Genomic DNA, 11843 nt, shown 5'->3' with positions numbered 1-11843 from the left:
ACGCCGTGCAGTCGCTTTGAAAAAGAGTGGGGTTTACTATTAAAAAATTAATTTCTTTTCAGGTGGGTCCCTTATTTATTCACTTTTTTCAAAACGACTGCACGGCGACTGCACGCTCACAATTGCAAGTATCATTTCTCTATTCTGAAAGCACCAAAATTAAAAGAAATTAAATACAAAGGAATAATAATAATAATAATAATAATAATAATAAACGACCAAAGACCGACGACGACGTCCCCAGTTTTTTTTTTCTGCTCTTGGGACATCAAACGAAAACCAGGACAACAAAGTGGGAGAATTCTGAATCCGGTTTCCAACGACCGGCTCGATCGCATACCCGCCGTCCGGTATCGTTTCTTGATCGTGGATTTCAATGGAGAGTTAACTGTTATTCAATTCGGTAATTGTTGATTTATTTGTCGAAATCTCAATGAGGGTCTGTGTTTCCGAGGAGGGATCAGGTTCGGCTTTGGGAGCTTTTATTTTATTTTTTTATTTTTACAATCTTGTTTTGGTGTGCGCTGGGTTTGGGATTCTGTGATGTTAGACTTTAGGGAAGGAGAGTGTGCTAGGGGGTGTTAGGGTTTTGGGGTTTGGGCAAGGATTAGGGTTTGGGTGGGATGGTGGATATGGAAGGGATTACCGAGCTCGAGGAAGGCGAGGCTCTCTATTTCAAGGATGACGACGATAAGAAAATTGATCCTGACATCGCTCTCTCTTACATTGTAAGGGCTTCTTCTGTGTTCCGTTGGATAATTGCTTAATTATTTTCCTTTGCAGTTAATCTTGGTTTGGAAGAAATTCGATTTCTTTTATCTATCTGTTGGTTCGAGGTTCAAGTTCTGCTGTGGCGTTTGTGTGTTGAATGGTATAATGGAAAGTAACAGTTTTTTTGGTCCACGGAAATTGTATGATCAGGAGGTTGAATATTTGACTCTTTAGCTTTTGCTCGATGTGGTACAAAAAAAGAGGAATTGTCACTTGGTACATTTTGTCATTGACCTTGTGGAGCAAAATGGAACTGGAAACTGCCTATAAACGTTTAAATTTTATTCTTCAAGCTGTAGAAACTTTGTAGGTTCTTTTTTCACAGATATAAAGATTGCATATTTATGCCCAATACGTATTTGAGTATGCAGTAAATTGTTAAGCAACTGTGGAGAAGCTCTTGATTTTAGGTTTTATTCTAAGAATTTTGTTTGAACAGGGCAAATCCTTCTGCAGATTGTTAACCCGTTCTTATTTGGAGAAACATCTGAGGGAACTTGGACCTTTTTTTTTTATAAAAAACTTAAATCCCACAGTAAGGTTTCAAGACTTATTTTAGTTGATTAGATGATCTCTCGTGCTGAAAGGATGAGTAATAGAAAGTTTTATAATATTATTTTTGTTTGAAGATTTGAAAAAGTTAGAATTGTTTTTTATTTTTTATTTGAAAGTTTGAAAAAGTTGTTGTAATGATTAGTTTGAAAATTTGGTATTTGAATTAAGTTTGGGAATAAGATGGGATGAGATGGAATGAGATCAGAAGAGAATTTTGTGTCTCATCTAAGGCCCCAAACCTGCCCAGTTAAAGTTTGGCCAGAGAATTCAAAATATATTAGATATCAAATTAGTTAAATAAACAGTAATTTTATGGTTGGGTATTTGAACTGATAAAATATGACTAGTAAATACAGCTGTCAATTATTTTTTACTATTATTTTATTATTGATGTTTTTGATGTGATAGCCTTTTTCTTGCACTCTCCCTCTTTTTTCTAGCTTTGAATTTTGGCGTCCCTTCCTTTAAATGTGTGAAAGCATTTTGGAAACTCTTTATTGCATGCAATGAAAATGTTTGTTAAAGTTTGCGCAACTATAGGACATAACTACTTTGTTTAATTAATATATGGGAACTGTATGCTGAAATCGTGACATTGAAAAAGGTTACCTTAAATGCCAACAACTTGGTCTTTTTGATCATTCTGGACATGTTATAGATAAACTTATATATCTTAGTTTCTATATAAATGTCATTTGTAAGAGTTTAGTTCTCTTTCATAAAGGATGAGAAGATTCAACATGTTCTCGGCCATTTTCTAAAAGATTTTGAAGGCGGGGTTTCTGCTGAGAATTTGGGTAAGTGACCTGTTATGAGATTTGTATCTCATAGAGAGAAGTGCATTCTTTGTGCATTTGAAAATAATAATATGGGAATTTTGATAAATTTGGCAGGGGCAAAATTTGGTGACTATGGCTCATTCTTACCAACCTATGAACGCTCTCCTTCTAAGTGGTCTCGTCTAAAAAGTCCACAAAGAAACTACAATGCACCTAGATCTTCAAACGATCTACCCATCAAGGTATATCAATTTTTTACTTTTAACTTTTGGATCATTTGGTAGGAAAGAGATGTATATGGCTGACATCTAGCCAGCTGGGGGAATTCTATTTTACTTGAGCACTGTGGGTTATGTTACCTTACAGGGTGTCTCTCAGAATTTGAAAGCTCCCTCGAATATAGCCCCATATTTGAGGCTTGGGACTGCTTCCCGTAGTGCCCATCAATTGCATAATTCAAGGGTTCCTTCTGCAGATGTTTCCATCAAACAAAGTCAAGTTGCCGAGAAGAGTCCCTCAAAAGATGAAACATTCAATGGACCAGGCAACCCAACCGATCAAAGAATACTTAAAGTTCGAATAAAAGTGGGTTCTGATAACTCTGGACAGAAGAATGCAGCAATTTATAGTGGTCTTGGACTTGATTACTCTCCATCTTCATCAATGGGGAACAGCCTGGAGGATAGTGGAGGAACGTCACCCATATCTCAAGAGACTGTTGATAAGTCTCCGACTAGCATCATCTGGGTAATGGTTTGTTTATTATTTTATGGATATTATGTAACTTTGCCACTAGATAGAACTCAAATGATCTGCTTATGTTTGATGCTATTTATTTATTTGCTAAACAGGAAATGACGTCCCTCCCCATTCTTGGGGGTGTACTCATATCACCTCTTCATGACAGTCTGCTTTGCTTGATGAGAAATGAAAAAGTGTGTTGTGTAAGTAAACCCATGCCACCCCTCAAAGGTCATCAAGAACACTCTGCTTTGTTATTAGATGGGTCGGTTTCAATGAGAGGAAATAACAAAGTGTTAAAGGAAAAAGGAACAAAATCAGTGGGGAAAAGTGAAAGACTGGTAGAATTGAAGCGTCGTAATGATACAGATTTTGAGGATGACACGACATTAGAAATGAAGAAAATATCAGTAGATGAAACCATGGAAGCAAAGGAGCTTTTCTCCGGTAACTTGAAATGCACACAGGTTTCCAAGTCAGCATTTGATGTTTGTGAGTCTATCAAACCAGCTGGTGGGGCTTCTGAAGTTTCATGGGAGAGTAACGAGGATGGTGGGAAAAATAAAATACTTTACTCTGAATTAGTGAAAGAGGAATCTTTAGAGTCGATATCTGGCCAGGAACGTGGCAAGAGTGAGAAGCGAAATCCTAGGAGTGGTTTAGTGGAGAAATTTCAAGGAAATAATGTGGTAAGTTCTCACAGGGATGTTTTAATTGACTGTAAGGATGATGGCAATGGTCTGATAATTTCTGCCTCCGTAAAAGGTTACTCCGATGAGGCCAAATGTATGGAAGATCTAAATCCTCGAAAGGAGAAGGTTGGCTTCAAAGCTAAATTGCATGAAGATGATGACGTTAATGTTCCTTTTAAGACTGAAAGGTTGTCATTTGAAGGCAACAATAAGTCAAAAGGGGCGCAAAGTAACGGCAAGCCAGCGGCTGTTTCAACAAAGGAAAGCTTGAGTCTTCTTACAAGCGTAGAACCACATGATAAAAAAAGTACTAGTTATGGTGTTATTGACTGTAATAGTAAAGTTCGAAGGAAAAAGTCACAGAAGGATAATAAGGGCAAAGATGGTCATGGAGATTCAATATCGCCTATGAATTTGAAAGAGATAGATAATCAAATGGATCCAGTGGGGAGGCCGTGGGGTGATAGACCTAAAGATGCTAAACTTGGTGATTTTGAAATGCAACAAAATGTGTTCTTGGATAAAAGAAAGGGAAGATCAAGTAGTAAGAAAGTTGATAAGCAGTCAGTATCTGGGGCATCTAACAAAAATGCTTCAACAGTATGTCCTATTGCAAAAAATGGTCTCACTTCTGAGATGGCACCAACAATGGCGGTTCCTGTTGTTATAGAAGAACATTGGGTACAGTGTGACAGTTGTCAGAAGTGGAGGCTTCTTCCTTATGGTACAAAGCCAGAGCAACTACCTGATAAATGGTTGTGTGGCATGCTAAATTGGCTGTAAGTTTCTTCCTCCTTTTAGAGTTAACATAGCTGGGTAAACCAACATGTTGACTGTAACCAATGTTCCAAGTGCAATGCTCTTTCTCTTTGTGAATGTGTTGTGTGTGTGCGTAACAAGTATGCATGTTGGTAACTTCTCATCGTGCTCTTGAATTGTTTTAACAGGCATGGTATGAACCGATGTGACATTAGTGAGGAGGAGACAACAAAAGCCCTCAATGCATTGTATCATCTACCAGTTTCTGAGATTCAGAACAACTTGCCAAATCATGTCACTGGAACTGCACTGGGACCATCCTTTGGTGATGTTCAACATCTTGAGAGTCACCAGAATTTGAGTTCCCATGCCATCTCTAATCAAGTAAAGAAAAAACATGGTTTCAAGGAAAGAGCAAATGCAGTAACCATTGGTGGCCACTACAGGATCTCGAACTCAGCAAAGAATAAGGTACAAGATACAGTGAAAAGCAGAAGCTTAAATGGCACAAACCAGCATCATGTAGAACCAAATCCAATGAAGAGATCTAGTTCTCAAGCTTTGAGCACATTGCCCGACTTGGTTGTGGAAAAAGACATACTGAATCAGAGAGAAAAGCCAATTAATGGAGGTAAGTGTTTCAGTTTAATAATTATATGCGGTTGTCTGACTATTTGGGAAAAGTAGGTAACTCTGTGTGTTTGGGGCCCCAAACAGCTGCAGGTGATGTGAGAAAAATAAAAATGAAAAGCAAGAGGGAGACTGATGAATATGGATGTGGAACCTCTAAGAAGTCCAGGACAGATGATATGCATGCCGATAAACATCTGACATCCAAAATGGACCTTGGGAGGGTGCACATCAATTCAAGTACTGCAATGCCAACTATGAGAAGTGGAAAGGATATCCATAAATATGATGAATTGTTATCTGAAGACATAAAATGTGATGTCAATGACAAGGTGCTAGAGTCTCTTAAGAAACTGGGATACAAAGCACAGGTCTCATCTGATGGTGGGTCCTTGGGAATGCAAGTGTCTAGCAAAAAAGATGCGTCTGTGAAGAAAAGGAAAATGAAGAATCAGGAGTATAATGAAAATGAGATAGATACATTTCAAAATTCTATACCTGATGGCAGGGTATATGAGAAAGAAGTAAGTAGTGAAAGTGGATTCAGGAAGGACAAGAAGTTCAGATTCTCGAAGACTCAGGTGAAGGAGTCTAGCACCAGTGATGCAGATGATAAGTCAAACAAAAAAGGTAAGATGCCAGAAGTTATCTTGTCAGACATTAGCGATCATCCGGTTGGTTTGCAAGAATCTAGGAGAAATGATAAGGACCAGCAGCTCCGGAAACATAAAAAGAAGATTGCATTGGAACAGACTCAGAAAGTTGTGGATTCGTTGAGGAGGGATTTGGGATCTGGACAGGTTTCAGCCGCAGCCAATTCAAGCTCTTCAAAGGTTTCAGGATCCTATAGGACTAGAGCCAATGTTGAAGACATGAAAGGCTCTCCTGCGGAGTCGGTTTCATCTTCTCCTTTGAGGTCCTCTAATTTAGCAAGAGGGGACTTTACAGACAATACTGGGAAAAACGATGCAATGAAAACTGGTCTCCCTGGCATGGGTGATTTCAGAAGATGCTCAGATGGGGACAGTAATGCTGTGATCAATCTTTCTGGGACTGTGATTCATTCTGAATCCCATAAATTTTCTGCACTAGAGTATAGGAATACAGATGCTAGTCACCAATTCAGTGGTAAAGCCAAGCCTTTTTCTGACATTGGGAATAGCCATTTGCTTAATGGCACTGTTGATATTGTCGAGCAAAATGTCCAGTTCCTCAATGATGTGCATGCTGCAGAACATAGCTATGATGTGGTTCAAGTGAAGAAGAACCACCGTGACAATGCAGTTCTTCAGAAATCTGGAAAGGATACCCCCTCACGATCTAGGGGCAAGAGCAGCAGTTCCATTTCTGAGTTTGATAGAGATAAGATAAATGTTTTTGAGACAACAGCTGATGTTAAAGACAGTTCTCCTAAAGACCCTAGCATTAAGTTTCCCAAGGACGAGAAGAATCATGTTAGTCGGAGGAATTCCTTAGGACAATGGTCAGGTGAGAGTCGAATTGACACCAAGTTAAAAGAAAAAGAGCATGATGGTTCAGATATGAAAATGGATGCTCCATGTAGGAAAAATGGGAAGCTTGGCCCTGAACCGAGCCTGATTCAGGATTTTGAGGGTGAAAGTAAAGCTGACTTGACAAAAAGAGCACTAAAAAATGGGAAATCTAAGTTTTTGCTTTCTTACGGTGAGGGTAAACTAGAAAAAATATCCCTGGGTTGTGGACCTGTACCAGGACCCCCGAAATTGGATGTATGTCCTGTTCGTGCACCTGGTGATGTGTCAAAGGCATTAAAAGATTCTGGGAATGTTGATAACAATGGAGTTGAACACAGTTTGGGACATCATCTGCCTGATAGCCAAGGGGTTAGAGATATCAATGCCTCAAGTCCTGTGAGAATGATATCCTCCAGCCAGGCTGCTACAAACACCCTGACAGAAGCCAAAGTTCTTAGAGACACTGCAGATCGTCTTAAGGTTCCTGTCGTACCCATATTATCTTCTTTTTGTTAAGTAGCTTAATCTTATTGTCTGTTTACCTTTTGTTTTCCTATGTTTGATATTTTGTGTTACCTTTTGTTTTCCTATGTTTGATATTTTGTGTTTCCTATTATTCTTACTCTTGAAATGGATTCAATATCTTTCACAGAGCTCTTGCTTTGGTTTTGAAAGTAATGAGGCTTACTTCCAAGCTGCCTTAAAGTTTCTTCAAGGAGCTTCACTTCTAGAAACTTGCAATGGTGAGAGTGGCAGAAAAGGGGAGATGAACCCAATCCAAGCGTATGGCACTGCAGCTAAACTTTGCGAGTAAGTGGCACTTGAAAGTTTTGACAAAACACACTTTCCTCCTGAGTTTGCTTTTATTGTTTTATAGTAAATTACTTTTTCTACCTATGAACTGCCACCCATTTTGCAATGTACATCCCAAATTGCGAAATGTTGCAATATGCTCCCTAAACTACCAACGGTATTGTCGCGCACTATCTATTAAGATCTGACCTTTAAGATGAACGTGACGTAATCTTAATGGGCAGATCTTAATGAGTATGCGCATTGAAACCTATTGGTAGTTTATGGTGCACATTGCAAAAGGGGTAGCAATTCAGGGATGCAAAGGGCAATTAATCTCTTTTTTTTTTCCCATGTATTAAGGAGGAAATTGTGTTTAGAACGTATTAGAATATTGGGATTAAACAAATCTTTCTCATATGAACTAGCCTGTGGACTTAAAGCATGACTTTTAGAATATTAAATTTTTCAATACAAGCTGTATCATGTTTTAATAGTTTGTTTGTAGTGTACACACTGGAAGACGAACTGAACGACTTAGACTGGCTTAAGCTTATTAATTGTTCAAACCAAGCCTGAGGAGATGGCATTTAACAGGCTTATTTGTAGTCTAAACATCGGAAGAGGAACCCAGCTGCTTAAGCTTGGCTTCATTTGTGGGATACTCAAGTTAAGCTCAATACTCTTTCTGAGCTGGGACCCAGCAGCTGGATATTTGGCTTGTCTTATCTTAGCCACATATTAGACCATGTCTGTTATGGTTCCAATTTTTTACTCTTGGTGATTAGTTTTTGGTTATTCTGATTAGTGATCTTAGCGATAGCTCAATTATGTCATTAACTTTAGAGCTGGACGTTGTTAGTATTTTTTTCCCAGAGTGAGAAAGTTATTGCAAATCAATACAGTTGCAGCACAATAACAAGTGTGATTCTCACAGCACTATACCATTTTAAAGACCTAATTTCTGTTCCACCTGCCTGTCTGGGGTTATATGCTGAACCTTGTGTTTCTTCAGACTCTGTGCTCTTCAATATGAAACACGCCAAGAGATGGCTGCTGCTGCTTTGGCCTACAAATGCTTGGGGGTGGCATACATGAGGGTGGTTTATTGTAAACATTCTAGTATAAGCAGAGATCGGCATGAGTTGCAAGCAACTTTACAAGTGGTTCCGCAAGGTAATAAATTAAGGGCATGTAACAGCTATATTTTCAGGCTTGTTTGGGCTCTTATATCATACAATAAATTGCCAACTTTGGGTGTAGTGTACACTTCTTTGTTTAAGATGCCGTTTGGATAGTGAGTTGAGATGAAAGTTGAATAAAATATTGTTGCAATATTATTTTTTAATATTATTATTGTTTTGAGAATTGAAAAAGTTGAATTATTTATTATATTTTGTGTGGGAATTTGGGAAAGTTGTGATGATGAGATGAGATGAGATGAAACACTTTCACCATCCAAATGGGGCCTAAATGATGTCTACGCATTCTTTTGCCAAACTGCTGTTGATATCTATTTTCCCAAAGAATGTCGATTATCTTTGTGTAAATATTGAAAAATATTATAGTGTAATAAAACATAGTATGAGGCTAATTTATCTGACTATAACCACTTATAAAAAATACTAATAAAAAAATTTATTTTCGTGTAACCAAGTAAAAGGAAGGATGCACACATGCTTCTAAAAGTGACGTAAATAAATTATGTAACTGTCTTTGTTTACCCATTCATTTAGGTGAATCTCCATCATCTTCTGCTTCAGATGTTGATAACTTAAACAATCAGACGACTGTGGATAAGGGTAGTTTATCTAAAGGTACTGCTTCTCATGTTGCTGGAAACCAAATCATTGCTGCTCGAAACCGCCCAAATTTTGTTCGGCTGCTTGACTTTGTAAGTTGATTAATCTTTTGTAAAATAACTGCTTTATTTCATATAAATTGTCCATTGTTTTGTCAGGAGCTTTCAATGGATATATTCGTCATTTATACTTGGGCTCTTGCCTATTGTCCCTTGGCTATGCCTATTCTCATCAATAAAGTTTATTTTTAACTGATCAAAAAAAACTTGGGCTCTTGCCTATTCTCGATCAATAAAATTCTGTTTACCGATAAAAAATGGATATGTTCACCATTTGTTCTGGAGTCTTGATTTTTAGTACCATATTATGATGCTGGGTTGAAGTGTTGGAAATACAAATGAGAATGGTCCAGCGCTTGCATTGTAGTACATATTCTCCTTGGAACAAAGGATTGCGTTGATGGAGATATAGAGTTAAAATAACCATTTTTTTTTGCCTGAAAGGTTTTGATGTAGGCTGTTTATGTTTTTAAAAATTCATGAATTTTTTACTTATAAAAAAAAAATAAAAATTAATGAATGATTTTTTTATATCATCCAAATTCTCTAAATTTGGTTTCCCATAATTCTTGATAGTCCAATGTAATGCAGTCTAATATTCCATCCTTTGTAGATTTATATTAAGATTAAATTAGTTTTCATTAAAGATTATGGATGGGTAGATTATACGGTGGTTGGATGTATCATACGGAACAATGGATGCCATCTCTTCTGGGCTTTTTGTTCATATCTTGTGAAGACTATGTTTGGCACGTGAGATAAATTTACCGTTTGATTGTTCTGCAGACACAGGATGCAGAGTCTGCTATGGAGGCCTTTAGAAAATCCCATAATGCAATTGCAGCCACTAATGTAAGCTTGGAAGAGGAACAAATAAGGGATTGTGTTACTTCCGTTAAGAGGGTCCTTGATTTCAGCTTCCAAGATGTAGAGGAACTAGTACGTTTGGTTCGGATTGCAATGGAGGCCATAAGTCGTTCAAGTTTTGGTGGCACAAGAGAATAAGTGAACCCTATATATATTTTTTTCCAGTTTGTTTCCAATAGTGAGTGGGCATCAGGAGAAATAAGGGGAAAAAGATGCATACATAGACCTGCCATTGGAAACCTGTAAAGAGACAGGTCGTAGAATGTTCACTACCCCTCTGTACATGTGTACAAAGTGAGATTAGCAAATTTTGTAATGTATTTTTGAATGTTCACCTAGTTCTTGACATGGACAAGGGCACCTCAAGGCTCAAGTTTCATGGGCTGGGAAAAGAGGCATGGAATTCTTACTTGTTCGTTAACACAAATTGGAGGTTATGTATTAGCCGGTTCTATATATTCTTTTGGCCCATTGATTGCAGCTCGAGGGGAAAAAAATATTTACAGAGATATGAAATTGTATAGGCAACCATTTTGAGGAGGTTGAATCCTCTGATATAGTGATGGTCAGTCAATTTTCTGTGAAGTACTTCATTTTTTATATCATTTGTCGAAATTTAAGGGAATGGAAATCCAAAGAGATAATAAGAATCTGCGGGTATGTAATCTTTCATTTCATCAAAATGGCATTTTCTGAGGAGCTTCTGTTTCTATTCTTTTCTTTTTGGTGAATAATGTATACTTATATACAGGTGTTACTTAACTTCCCGTTGTTTCTAGTGGTTCAGATGTCAATTAATTTCCGCTGCTAAGGTTAAGAAAGTTCTAATATTTTATTGCAAGGTTAATTTGATTTCTTATTGAGAAAAAAATTGATTTCCTATTGCAATTTTTTTCACTTTACGTATATTTATGTGCTTTATACATCACAGGATGGTATTGGTTTCTTTTGACAACAATTGAGTAAATAGATGCTTGGATGAGGACACAAATATTCCAGTTCTTGCTAGCAGTAGTCCTGCATAGATATGTAAGAGCTCAAGCCATATTGTCTTTCTTTCTTGCAATAAATGTGGCATTTAGGGATTGGAACGATGTAGGTTCCTCCGAGAAACAGATTGGAGGTATTTTTACCTTTATTATTTTGTCCTTTTCAGTTGAGATAGAGTTTGCGATTTGTGTTCAAATTTTTTCTCATTAATGTTATGCTTACCTTTTTTTACTGATCTTCGTACAAGGAAATATAATCTTACTTCTGTCGAGTGCTTCTCCTTCCCTAATATTCAGTTTTAATTGAACCTGATATTATGCTGTGGCAATTCCTCCCCCCTCGCCCCGCAATCAAGTTTCACCATGATTAGATAGCCCAGGCCAGTTAAGTGCCAGTGGCTTGAGAAAATAATGTCTGTCAACTTGAGTTATGTTTTTGCCACTATTATTAGCAAGTTTAGAGAATTATGTATCGGGGATGCATGCCAACTATTGATGAATGGATATTTTACCTACCTATATCTGTAGTGGCCACAATCAAGTTTACTCGATAGAAAAAAGATATATCTGTAAGGACCACAACCAAGTCTTTGGTGTTATATGCGGATAACAAAAATGTACTGATATAACTGCTACAAAGGACTATTAATTGGTGGGTATCTTTTGATTGCAAGTTCTATGATTAAGGAGATAGGTAATAGAAAACTGATCTTGGAAATTCACAGAGGTGACAGGATGAGAGTGGGTTACATATTTTATGCTTAGATTATTCTTCCATGTTAACCCTGTTTCTGCTCTTCCATCGCTAAGGACTTCTAATTCTAATTTCACACAATGATGTTCTGTGTGTGTGCGCGCGTGTGTTTTGTGAAGCACAACTGCTCCATGTAGTTGTACAGAAGTAGCAACTCCTG

The 11843-nt window shown here is 37.5% G+C and overlaps 1 protein-coding gene across 3 annotated transcripts; it reads left to right on the top strand.

Moving 5' to 3' along the window:
• Positions 1 to 241: 241 nt before the first annotated feature.
• LOC109005966 lies at positions 242 to 11161 on the top strand. 3 transcript variants are annotated; one of them, XM_035683407.1, is made up of 13 exons: positions 242 to 728; positions 2051 to 2123; positions 2220 to 2347; positions 2472 to 2852; positions 2957 to 4317; positions 4486 to 4928; positions 5015 to 6900; positions 7073 to 7230; positions 8228 to 8388; positions 8949 to 9106; positions 9860 to 10597; positions 10692 to 10752; positions 10872 to 11161. In XM_035683407.1, exons 1-11 carry the CDS (start codon positions 624 to 626, stop codon positions 10076 to 10078), a joined length of 5073 nt encoding a protein of 1690 aa, XP_035539300.1. In that variant the 5' UTR covers positions 242 to 623; the 3' UTR covers positions 10079 to 10597; positions 10692 to 10752; positions 10872 to 11161. The 3 variants fall into 3 exon arrangements, with proteins under 3 accessions (XP_035539300.1, XP_018840635.1, XP_035539299.1); XM_018985090.2 differs by having other exon boundaries at positions 8976 to 9106; positions 9860 to 10752; XM_035683406.1 differs by having other exon boundaries at positions 9860 to 10752.
• The last annotated feature ends 682 nt before the right edge of the window (positions 11162 to 11843 follow it).

This window comes from Juglans regia, chromosome 12, assembly GCF_001411555.2.
Source record: "Juglans regia cultivar Chandler chromosome 12, Walnut 2.0, whole genome shotgun sequence".
Lineage (NCBI taxonomy): Eukaryota > Viridiplantae > Streptophyta > Magnoliopsida > Fagales > Juglandaceae > Juglans > Juglans regia.
The sequence above is the reverse complement of the archived record's forward strand: the minus strand, read 5'-3'. Positions and strand labels throughout refer to the sequence as shown.